We start from the raw sequence: 12517 nt of genomic DNA on the forward strand, positions 1-12517 counted from the left end.
TTGGAGTACTTGGAAGTGACGAAGATTTCGAGGAATGTTGAAGATTAGACATGTGGAATATGAGCTACTAAAGTTTCATTATCTTTTTTGTATTCCATATGTATTGATAGTTTTGTCACTAAAATTGACAAAGGGGGAGATTGTTAGAGCACTGCTCGGTCAAACTCGCATGCGTTGCTATCTCAAGCATGTTTGTCAATGTTAGTGATCAAAACTATAAGTCTTGATTTCTAGTCTCTTATAACTAAGTCTCGGACTAGGATAGTAAGTGTAGTTGAGCTCAAGGACTTCATGGCGATTCATCATACAAGTAGAAGGACTACTCAAGGAACCGATGGAACTTCTCGACAAAAAGGTATGTGGAGACTTGAACTTATCTATCACTCAAAAGTCTATCTATTCTATCTCCTACTCTTTGAGACAAAAGTCGTATGCTATATATATAGACTAGATTATACACATTTGGTATTTCGAGCCGATTATACCTCGCCTATTTATATCTCGAAATATGTGTTGGTAAGCTTTTCGCTTCGACCAAGTTTATCTTTACCTAGTGACGAAAGTCATGAATGTTTCAATCACTTTGAAAATTGCTTTGACGAGAAATGGTGTAACAACTATATAACGTCCTCTAAGAATGTTTCAATGATTGGAATGAGAGTTTAGATTACATAACCAATGTATTCCTTGAACCGAAGTTCTCGAACTTTGTTGATCAAGAGAACCGGAAGTATGGAAAGTTCCAAGTCCGCGAACTCAGTCCGCGAACTGCCGAAGTTCTCAAACCCGAGAATTTCTGCTGGAGTTGACAAACTACTTGCGTGAGCCAAGTACGCGAACCCAGTCCGCGAACCGGCGAAGTTCTCAAACCCGAGAATTTCTGCTGGAGTTTGTAAACTCTGTCCGGTGTCTTAAGTCCGCGAACCTAGTCTGCAAACTTGAGAAGGTTATATATCTAAAGATGATCTCTGAACTTAATTTTAAAAGACTAAGGAATGCTTTTGCAAACCGTGGCTATTAAAGTTCATGAACCGATTCTTGTGAACCAAATCATATTTGCTTCAATTGTGTCTTGTGTAGTTACATAAGATTTCCTTGCAATTGAACAACTCTCTTAACTAGTTCATTTGAGTCATTTGAACTAGTTATGGTGAAGAAGAACATGGTTGGTATGAAATGCTCTTATGGTTAACCTTTTTGGTAAACTATTTTTGAACCAACAATGTACACGTTTGGGTACGGTTAACAAACCTAGAAGCGTACAGTCATTTGTGTATGACAAGCTAAGTTTTCGATCTAACGGTTGAGAAATATTAGCTTGAATCTAAATCGGGTTTTCATCTAACGATGGATATTGATTGCTTTGTAACTAAGGCAAAAGCCTGATTTGAAAGACTATATAAGGGGACATCTAGCAACTCTGCAAAACTAATCCCCACGCCTTACGTGTGCTACTAGTTTGCGTGCTAGAGTCGGTTCTCCTTTAACCTTTGGTTTCTTCTTCTAAAACCAGGTTAACAACTTGAAGACTTCATTGGGATTGTGAAGCCAGACCGATACTACTTTTATCATAGTTGTGTGATCTGATCTTGCATCTTCTATCGTAATAGTACAATCATATTGATTGGCTAGAGATTGTTTGATTTCTCCGATAGGCAAGTTATAATAGTAATCACAAACACCTTCGTCTCATTGTTTGTGATTACACGATATCTTGTTTCGATACCATACGATTACGATTGTTGTGAGGTGATTGATTAATCTAGGTTGTTCTTCGAGAATATAAGACCAAATTATCAATTGGTCCCTGTTCACCTTGATTATTATCAAAAGACGGAACAAAAACTTTAGGGTTTTTCTGTGGGAGACAGATTGATCCTTTGATAGACTTGTCTGTGTGAGACAACTTTGTTTATTATTAAAGCCTGCGATTTTGGGTCGTAGAAACTCTTAGTTGTGGGTGAGATCAACTAAGGGAATCAAGTGCGCAGTATCCTGCTAGGATCAGAGGCGTAGGGAGTACAACTGTACCTTGGATCAGTGGGAGACTGATTGGGGGTTCAACTATAGTCCAGTCCGAAATTAGCTTGGAGTAGACTAGTGTCTGTAGCGGCTTAATACAGTGTATATTCAATCTGGACTAGGTCCCGGGGCTTTTCTGCATTTGCGGTTTCCTCGTTAACAAAATTTCTGGTGTCTGTGTTATTTCAGTTTCCGCATTATATTGTTTATCTTTATAATTGAAATAATACAGGTTATGCATATAGATCATCAATTGGTATAATTCAACCTTTGGTTGTTTGATTGTTATTGATTGATCCTTGGACATTGGTCTTTGGTACCGTCCAAGTTATTCCTTGTGTTTGATTAGGACTCGTTGATTTCTATTAGCTTGAGTAAATCAAAACAAGAGAGAGATATTAACTCCTTGAGATACTTTTATCTAGATTGAGTCTGACTATCTAGTTGATTCTCTAGAAAGTGTTTCGGAGTTAGTACATACAGATTGCTAACCGAAATATTGGGTGGTGTTGTTGGACCCCCGCTTTTTCAATTGGTCTATTTTTTTGCAAAACAAGAGTACATAAATTTATGGTTTTACGATTTTAGCCCTGAACTAAAAACCACCATCAACAATTGGCCTTGCTACCAATATTTTCATCGATAAATCAATTGGTCCTGCTACCAAAATTTAATTGCTCTGACTAGCAATATTTCATATTGATCACGCAATCAATTCGATCAAATTTGTTAAGTCACAAATATCTCATTGATTCAACTATCAATATTTCAATGGTCTGTCTACCAATATTTTAATATTATAATCTATTTGCTTTGTCATTTGAATCTTTCATGACATATTAGATCGGGGATGACTACTCTAAACTACTGCTAACGCTGACATTATTAATCTTCAGATGATTTCCTGTCAAATGCTTGACATATATATATATATATATATATATATATATATATTGATCGATCCATTAATATCTTCAGACCAATGCCTAATAATTCAATAAAATCATCTGAGTATCATTGCTGCCTCAGCTGGCACAATGACATGTTACAATCATAAATCCATCAGACTCTCAACGTCTATGGTTCGCAAAGTATCATTATTGTTTCAGCAAACAGTTTATGCTTCGTTCATCATAACAATGAGTTATGAAGCAGTTTACACTCATCACTGAAAATCATGGTCAACTCATCAATATGCTAAGACTGACAGTTTAGCTAGGTCAATGATTGACTACATAAATACACGTCTACAAAGCAGACTTCACCGTGAAACATCAATCGTGTCACATATAGGGATATTCACTAGGGTTTTGATCTGGTGGTTTACAACACATGCAATATAGCAATACATCTACGATGATAAAGTGAGTAACTCATGTTGGCAGTTAAAGGAGTAAATGGAGTAGTGGTATGACAACCACCAAGTCTACCTAAGAAAATGAAACTGGTTCAACCATGATTTCCCACTTCTCTACTCTTCTATTCCTCTCCAACCCTCACCATTTACAGGAGATCAATGAGTTAACTACATCTGCTACAATTAGGTTCCTTAACCTATGTTAAAAACAAGTCATATGACAGCCATCAGTCATATGACAACTTATCATTATCACACACAAAAGATTTCTCTAATACAGAAAAATCATCGATCTTCAAAGCAGTTCACCATATCCATAATCAAGTTCCATCGATCTCAACACTTTCTCAGCTTCCTTCCCTACAGATCGACCCTTCTCATTTATTTGTGACTGAATTGAATCCGACATGTCCATTTCTTGGTTTAGACTAGAGTCCTACAAATTGATCTCTTAAACTCAAAGTATTCCACTGTAGCAGCAAACCGTTTTTATCCACAAATAGTGTGCTGATTTGTAAATCGAGAATGAATTGTCAACGAGACGTTTATTTAGCATAGGATGAATAAATATCAGTCAAGAAAGAAAAGTGCTAGCTAAGTTCTAATTATGATGAGACTGTGTTGTGGGAACATAATGTGGTTGTTAAGGAATGCCGTCGCATTTATGAAGTTTAACCCTATGACACCAAGCAACATGTCACTCTCTCCACCAATGCATGTAATGAAGACTATTTAGTATTCTTTCCCTTTTCAAGTTCCACTGTGTATTTGATTAATACTATCTTGAGTTGGTTCTGTCAAAATCTTGGATCATAGTGATTGAATACAATAAAATATTTTTAAATTAATAATTTTGTTGTTTTGCCACGTAAATATACTCATCTATAGCATTAATTAGCAATCCAAAACATAATATCCTACAGATTCTAGTGATGTTTTGTTCAGGACTACGTCTCGTACATTTGATGCACCACATTGATAATTAAATAAAGGTTATACATGATGAAAGTTCCCTAATCAGCAAGTTATTTTCGTACGGATTCTAAATTATAAATCTTAATCATCATACACATATCCATCAGCAATTTAATTTTACATCATTTTACATGGTATCTTTTTCGAAATTGATTTTCCCATCTTCTTCTGGATATTTCTTTTGGCTAGCATAATGTTACTTTCAATTTTGGCTAGCATAATGTTACTTTCAAAACCGAACTGAACCGAGCCATATGCACCCCTTGGTCATGCATGCAAAAGGGATACAACACGGCCCACCATCTTATAGCTCCTTCCTCTCTATCCAAAGTGGGAGGGGGAAACGGGGATCGACCCCAACAGGTCTCTCTTTCTCTCTAGACTCCATACAGCATAGAGCGTATCTCCAGCAATCTACCCTCCACCTATACAGCAGCTACAACAGGGGTCTCATTCTCTAATTCGCTCATCAATTCTTACCAACTTTGTTCATCCTAAGAAGTAAGATCTCCATTAACAAATCGATATATCTTACCTGGGCTCCACACTCACCCGTTACGTCTTTTATTTATTTTTGGGACATAATTAATCACTCGCCCTTTACTTGCGCTCAATGAAAATGTTCTTCTGGGTTCATCACAGATTCTTCTCCAATTAATGTCTCACTTGCCAAATAAAAAGGGAGTTTTTTTTTCTTTCTCAGATGAGTGAATTAGTTTAGGTTTAACTGCATTGAATCAGAGGACTCGGAACAGACTGGTTTAATGGCGTTGAAGGGTTTTCCTAGTTGGGTTTGTTCTGTTCCTCTTCCTCCTCATAACTTGGGTAAAGGAGATTTCAACTTTAAACGTTCTGGGTTTGCTTTGGATTTGAAGACAAAGAAAGTTTACAGTGTTTTGGAAGGTTATTCAACTCAAAAGGCGATAACTTCTGTGGAAGATGAAAATCCATCAGTGAGATTAAAGCGTGCAGTAGATCAAGTGGATACTAAAGAAGAAAGAAAATTTCATAAAGATTTGAACTTTCTTCCTCGTGGGTTTCTTTTTCTCTTTTCATTTTTATAATCTTGTTACATTTGAAAAATCTATAATTGATTACTTTAACTTGGCCCCTTTTCTGTGTTAACAAATAGTCTATTTGGGAATAGTTTATCGTTGTAGATTCAGGCTACTTTGTCAGTTGTTTATTAGTTGTTTACATTTGATAAGTTACATGAACAGTTAGCAATTGAGGTTGCTTATCGAGTCATCCCCTTTTGGTTGCCCTTAATGGAAGGTCGGGCATTGCAAGAATGCGAATTTATTAGGTACCAGGTCTATGAAGTGGACCATTATTACTGCAAGGCATTGCCAAGAATTTGTAGAATTAGGGATGAAGTATGTGTTGCCTTATGCGTGCTAGTTTCTTCTTTTTCTTTTTGTCATCGTTTGGTCAAGATTGATCAGAAATTGGCTGCTACTTCCTGACAGTATGTTGTTTCCGTGTCAATGGAAGTGGAGTCTTTGTCTTCAGTTTGGGTTTCTATTTTTAATCTAACGGTAATATTAAAAGGTCGGCATTTTAGAGAACAATGTTATCGTATTAAATTTTACGCGTAGATCCGTTTCCTTATTTTGAATCTTTACGTTGACGTAGTTGGATAATGTTATCAGTGAAGTTCTTTCGCCCAAGTATAAAACTAGTATGTACCTGAAATTGATCTATTCATGTGTTGGACTGCAGGACCTTTATCTGTGACTGATTTTTCTGCTTCTCCTAGTAATGGTTCAAATATGCGTGTGGCATATCAGGTATGGAACTTAATAATTTACTAAAAGCAGATATTCTTTTTACGCGGTAGTTGATAAATTTACTTCAACTAATGTAGGGGGTACCAGGAGCATACAGTGAAGCTGCTGCCCTTAAAGCATACCCTGGATGTGAGGCTGTCCCTTGTGATCAGTTTGAAGCAGCATTCAAGGTTCAAAGATTCTTCATTTGGTAGGTTTTAGATAATGTAATTCAGTGAATTCTTCTATATTTACAATTGGTTTCTGTTCCATAGGCGGTTGAATTGTGGCTGGTTGATAAAGCAATCCTTCCCATTGAGAATTCCTTAGGTGGAAGCATACATCGTAATTATGATTTACTCCTTCGACATAGACTTCATATTGTTGGTGAAGTACAGTTGGCTGTTAATCATTGCCTTCTGGGACTGCCTGGCATAAGAAAGGAAGACCTGAAACGCGTCATAAGTCATCCACAGGTTAATCCAATTTCCTTCTCTGCTCTTTCACGCATTTTTTGTTGGGGTGTTATGAGTGTGATCTGAGAAGAGAGAAAACTAAGTGACCCTCTATTTCATCTTCGGGCGAGAGCTTAGTGGTTAGCGGATTTCTGTCACCGCAATACACAGCCATAGAATTAGGTTTTATAAAGTTCAGCTTTGATTGTTTTCTTTGTTGCTCGAGCTATTTTCATTTCTCTTTTACCCAAACATGGGTTTGCTTAGCCACAATTGAAATTCCAAATGTCACCATATTTGTGCCTATTTCATATATTATGTGATTTGAGATATTCCCCATGTTTCTTAAGAATTGAGGCTTCTGGGCTTAAAAACTTATCTTCTTTGATTGCTTGTAGGCACTTGCACAATGTGAAATTACACTTAGCAAGTTAGGTGTTGTCAGGGAAAGTGTGGATGATACTGCTGGTGCTGCTCAGGTGATCTATTGACACAGTTGAACATTTCTGAACCTCTACTGTATCTCTACCATATTAAAGTATCTAAATTCTAGAAAATATTGGACCAGCATGTAGCCTCACACCAACTAAGAGATACTGGCGCTGTTGCAAGTTCTCGAGCTGCAGAAATATATGGTCTCAACATACTTGTGGAAGGTATCCAGGTAAGATTTTTCCTAACCTTTTCTCTAAGCTCCACAATTTCTGATCTTTCATTTTTATCCATGTTCAGTACAAGTGTATTAATTTTAGGCCATTGTGTTATTAACTGTTATATATCAATTCTCTATTTGGAAAGGTAGTTACCTTGTACATGTTTGAGCATTGCAGATCTTATTTAGTCCTGTTTGGTTCACAAGAACTGCTACATGATTTGCCTAAACTCACAGTCTGTTTCGCAGGATGACTGTGACAATATTACTCGCTTTTTGATACTTGCGAGAGAACCAATTCTAGCAAAAACTGATAGACCCTTTAAGGTAAAGTTAGTATTTCTTTTCCAGTTTAGCTAATAATTTATCTCGCTGAATCCAATTAAGAAGTACTGTTTTCTTTCCAGACAAGCATTGTATTTACGCTAGAAGAAGGTCCTGGAGTATTGTTTAAAGCCTTAGCAGTGTTCGCTTTGAGAGACATTAATTTGACTAAGGTACTTTTACTTAGGTTTGATTCCATTGTTTAGCGATTTGTGTTATAAAAGGTTCAACTTTGATTGTTTACTTTCTATTGGGATCCAGATTGAGAGCCGACCCCAGAAAAAGAGGCCATTTAGGGTTGTCGATGACTCTAATAATGGGACTGCCAAGTAAGTATCATTACTTTTTGGTTAATATCTTATGATAAAATGAAAGAAAGATGCATATCATTTTTTGTTTTTGGTAAAGAAGGTTTTACAATGATTTGGGTATTTATAGCGAGATTCTTTCTTGAACTGCACCTTGTAAATTCACGTGAATAACCAATTTGTATGTTGAAATGCACTTTCTGTGTTGGGTTTCCTAGTTAATTTCTATTTCTGTAAGTGTCACTTGTCATTTGAGGGAATAAAACTCCAAAAATGCATCTCTCGAAGGTATCTGATACAAATTTGTGATGGCAGATATTTCGACTACCTATTTTATATCGATTTTGAAGCGTCAATGGCAGAACGTCGCTCACAATCTGCTTTAGGGCATCTTCAGGTCAGTTTTTATCATTTTCAGAAGATATTTCTGATGCTCTAGCAATCGCATTTTTAGGACAGTAGAATCTTAGATGTTATTTTTGAAGTCATTTTGTTTCTGTAAACTCTGTGGTTCTAACATTACAAATTTTCATGTTGTGCAGGAATTTGCAACATTTCTTCGTGTCCTGGGAAGCTATCCGATGGATACCATGTCCTAAGAATCTAGCTGTCTTTTCATTCCTTTTAGGGTTCCCAACCTCACAGTATAAACTCAGTTGATTCTTTTATCCCTTTCTCAGATAGATTGGATACAAGCGAAAATCCTTTAACAAGATCAACATTTTCCTTTCATAGTTCAGATGAAGCTATTGTGACTTTGCTCAATTGTTGATGATCTAAGGTGGTTAGTTATAGATCCTTTAGACCGCTCGTGCACAAAATATTGGAACGCACACCAATTTTCTGTCTGTTGTTTCATCTTTGTTCTTTTTAGTGTTGTACTTTACAATATGGTTGATACAGATTCCAGATGCACTGTATATAATTCTTGTTCCCTGTTCAGCCTTCTAAGGTACAGCTATAAGCGTAAATCAGCAAAAAACTTCAGTACATTGCTATGGAAGTTGGAGACTGATGTCTTTTTTAAGACTTTTTGAGCTAACTTGGGGTTACATTACTCCAATATCTGACACTAAGAAAACCTTGGAAGATCGAGTTTTATGCTCCCTCCATTTTTTAGGCCAAATTGAAAAAGTGAAAGTAACATTGTTTTATGCTTTATGCTCCCTCAGTAACACTTTTCTGGAAGATAGTATTTTCAAAGTTGCAAAACCAAACATTTCCAACGCCTGGCCAAGAGATGTCAGTGCACACTGCCTGTTAAATTTGAATACACCCTAGTCATGACTGTTTGACCTCGGCCAGGTCAACATAATTCGTTACTTTTAGCCCGCCATAACAAATTATGTAACTGTTTTGGTGGGATTAGCTCCGATCAGTTATTCCCAGTTCCCACCCACGTCTGCAACACAAGTAACTCCTACAAACAACACGTGTAAAACTGCTTCAGAAGAAGTATATGAACGAAATTCTGTCCAGATTCAATGAACCTAAAAAAGGTCGTTCAACCTGCTGATTATTTAACGTTAGTTTTTTCTCTTGTAATTTTTCACAGAGCTGAAAGCGAAAGAATTAACAAAACAAATACAGAAAAAAGTAAGAAATTTCACAAATTTCTCTAGTTAATGGCGTTATTTACTTCTTCATCATCTTCAATAGCTGGTTCCCTTTCTCATCCACAATCTTCCCAAAAACTCAAAGGTACATTTCTCATTCTGATTTTAAATTAAGCTTTTCTGTATTTTCAAGATCAGTGATCAATGGATTCTGATTTTATGTGTTATTTGTAAATTAACATTTTCTGGTGTTTCTTATTCATCTCTGCAGCGCATCCGATTGGTTCGTTTTGTCCATTGGATCGATCATTGAAGCATCATTCTGTTTCAACTCGGAGACAATGTTCAGTAACCCCAGTTTTAGCCGAGTTAAAACGGAGTGATCCAATTGTTCCAAATGCAGCAACCATGGTTGCACCTGGTATGTGATCTTGAACTTTATCTTGAATTTGTGTCAGGGCGTTTTCCGGGGATGTGTAATTTGTAATTTGAACAATAATCTTTGTGTAATTTGCAGAAGTGGTTGAGAATGTAGAAACAACAGAAGATTATGAGGAATTGGCCAGACAACTTGTGCGAGCTTCTCCTCTTGAGATTATGGATAAAGCACTTGAGAAATTCGGAAACGATATCGGGATTGCATTTAGGTATAATCCCATTTTCTTTAAAGCAGAATTTAGTAGAATTGTCTATGAGTATTGATCTTCAAGGATTCTTTTAATCATACCTGTTCAACATGTTCTTATTCACTAGTTGTACGTTCACTACATTATACAAACGGAAATGAAAGACATTATTACTTATAACATTAGCTTGAGCTTGAAGCTGATTAGGTTTCATTTTTTACCTACTATAGTTTACAATGCTGCCAATAGTCCTATCCTGTTGCATACTTGCTCAAAGTGAATTATAATCGTTATCCATAGATTGATTTTTATGCAAATGAACCCATTCATAATCCCAAATGTGTTCTAACCGATATATTGATGTATTGTGTAGTGGAGCAGAAGATGTTGCGTTGATTGAGTATGCACGATTAACAGGAAGACCCTTTAGGGTATTTAGTCTTGACACTGGGAGGTTAAACTTGGAAACCTACAAATTCTTTGATGCAGTCGAGAAACACTATGGCATCCATATAGAGTACATGTTTCCAGATGCTGTTGAAGTACAAGGTCTAGTTAGAACAAAGGGACTGTTCTCTTTCTATGAAGATGGGCACCAAGAATGTTGTAGAATCAGAAAGGTTAGACCTTTAAGAAGGGCACTTAAGGGTCTCCGTGCTTGGATCACTGGGCAAAGAAAAGATCAATCTCCAGGAACTAGAGCTGAAATCCCTGTTGTTCAGGTTGATCCAACATTTGAAGGACTAGAAGGTGGGGTCGGCAGTTTGATCAAGTGGAACCCGGTGGCTAATGTAAATGGGGGAGACATTTGGAATTTCCTTCGTGCGATGAACGTTCCTGTGAACGCATTGCACTTGCAGGGTTATGTTTCAATTGGGTGTGAACCGTGTACTAGACCTGTGTTGCCTGGACAACATGAAAGAGAGGGCAGGTGGTGGTGGGAAGATGCAAAGGCTAAAGAGTGTGGTCTCCACAAAGGCAACATCCGACAACAAGAAGGTGTTCACCTTAACGGTACTAATGGAAATGTTAATGGAGCTGTCAATAACACCAATGGAGATGCTGCCGCCGACATCTTTAGTTCAGAAAGCATAGTGAATCTAAGCAGAGTGGGGATTGAAAACTTGGCTAAGCTTGGGAACAGAAGAGAGCCATGGCTTGTCGTTCTGTATGCACCTTGGTGCCGGTTCTGTCAGGTAAATCAAGTCCCCTTGTCACTTGAAACACTCGAAAAATAGTGGAGTTTGTTATATACAATTATATTGTTTGATCTAGATGACCTTATATTGTTTGGATTTGAAACAGGCAATGGAAGAGTCATACATTGATATAGCAGAGAAATTGAATGGATCAGGTGTAAAGGTAGGAAAGTTTAGGGCAGATGGAGAACACAAGTCATACGCGCAAAAGAAGTTGCAGATGGGTAGCTTCCCTACCATACTCTTCTTCCCTACTCACTCTTCTCAGCCTATCAAATACCCATCTGAGAAAAGAGATGCCGATTCTTTGATGGCTTTTGTCAATGCTTTGAGATAAATTCTCTGTAACAATTGAACTCTACTGATTTTTAGAATCTGGTAAATGTGTAAGATAAGTCACCAGTGTATATGTTTTGGTTAGGCAAGCAATGTCATTAATTATCACCTTCCCTGTTTGGCCATCTCTCTTTTTCTTTTTATGCAACTCATCCCTAATTATTATCACCTTTCCTGCACCTGACAACAAGCTTTCTGCAGCAACCAATGCTCTGAAAGTGAGCATTGGTTGCTCACTTGGAAAGTGATTTCTATGTGCTTCATTTGATCATGAAAAATGGGATTCTTAGTAAGATAAGTTGCACCTAAATTGTCACACGGGCCAAACCATAAATTCCTGCACGGGTCAGAGATAGTGCAGAAAGTAAGAAGCGCAAAGGGTTGAACCGCCGAACCAGCTACCCCTGACATGTGAAATGGGTGCATAAGGATGTTGTGCTCAGCCTGGAATACAATCATGAAGTTGAAAGTATAGGAGATTCCTAGAGGCATACCATCAGAAAAGCTTTCTTAATCAATTGGGTAGATTAAGAAAACTGCGGTAGCAGCTGCAACAGGAGCTGAATATGCGACAACAATTAATCAATTGGGTAGATCAAGAAAACTGCGGTAGCAGCTGCAACAGGAGCTGAATATGCGACAACAATTCAAATGCGCATACCCAGACGGAAACTAAGTTCCCACTCATGACCATGTAACAAGCTACAACAACTGAGAAGTGTAGAACAATTAGCTCAAAAAGACCACCATTGTATAACCATTCATCAATAGAAGCCGCTTCCCAGATCGGGTAAAAATGCGATAGCTGCAGAAGTAGGAATAATGGTACCAGAGATGATATTGTTTCCATAAAGTAGAGACCCAAAAATAGGTTCACGAATACCATCAATATCTACTGGAGGAGCAGCAATGAAGACGATAATATCAATAAGGCAGGG

At 37.3% G+C, this 12517-nt stretch overlaps 2 protein-coding genes across 2 annotated transcripts; both read left to right on the forward strand.

The window, feature by feature from the left end:
- The first annotated feature begins 4680 nt into the window (after positions 1–4680).
- On the forward strand, positions 4681–8891 carry LOC113319398 (arogenate dehydratase/prephenate dehydratase 1, chloroplastic-like). Its single transcript, XM_026567658.1, has 11 exons — positions 4681–5386; positions 6077–6144; positions 6222–6314; positions 6399–6599; positions 6977–7057; positions 7147–7242; positions 7480–7557; positions 7638–7727; positions 7816–7883; positions 8178–8259; positions 8405–8891. Exons 1-11 carry the CDS (start codon positions 5119–5121, stop codon positions 8459–8461), a joined length of 1182 nt encoding a protein of 393 aa, XP_026423443.1. The 5' UTR covers positions 4681–5118; the 3' UTR covers positions 8462–8891.
- Positions 8892–9421: 530 nt separating this feature from the next.
- On the forward strand, positions 9422–11687 carry LOC113315016 (5'-adenylylsulfate reductase 1, chloroplastic-like). Its single transcript, XM_026563330.1, has 5 exons — positions 9422–9563; positions 9690–9839; positions 9936–10065; positions 10418–11240; positions 11350–11687. Exons 1-5 carry the CDS (start codon positions 9488–9490, stop codon positions 11578–11580), a joined length of 1410 nt encoding a protein of 469 aa, XP_026419115.1. The 5' UTR covers positions 9422–9487; the 3' UTR covers positions 11581–11687.
- Positions 11688–12517: the final 830 nt, after the last annotated feature.

Source organism: Papaver somniferum, chromosome 10 (assembly GCF_003573695.1).
Source record: "Papaver somniferum cultivar HN1 chromosome 10, ASM357369v1, whole genome shotgun sequence".
Lineage (NCBI taxonomy): Eukaryota > Viridiplantae > Streptophyta > Magnoliopsida > Ranunculales > Papaveraceae > Papaver > Papaver somniferum.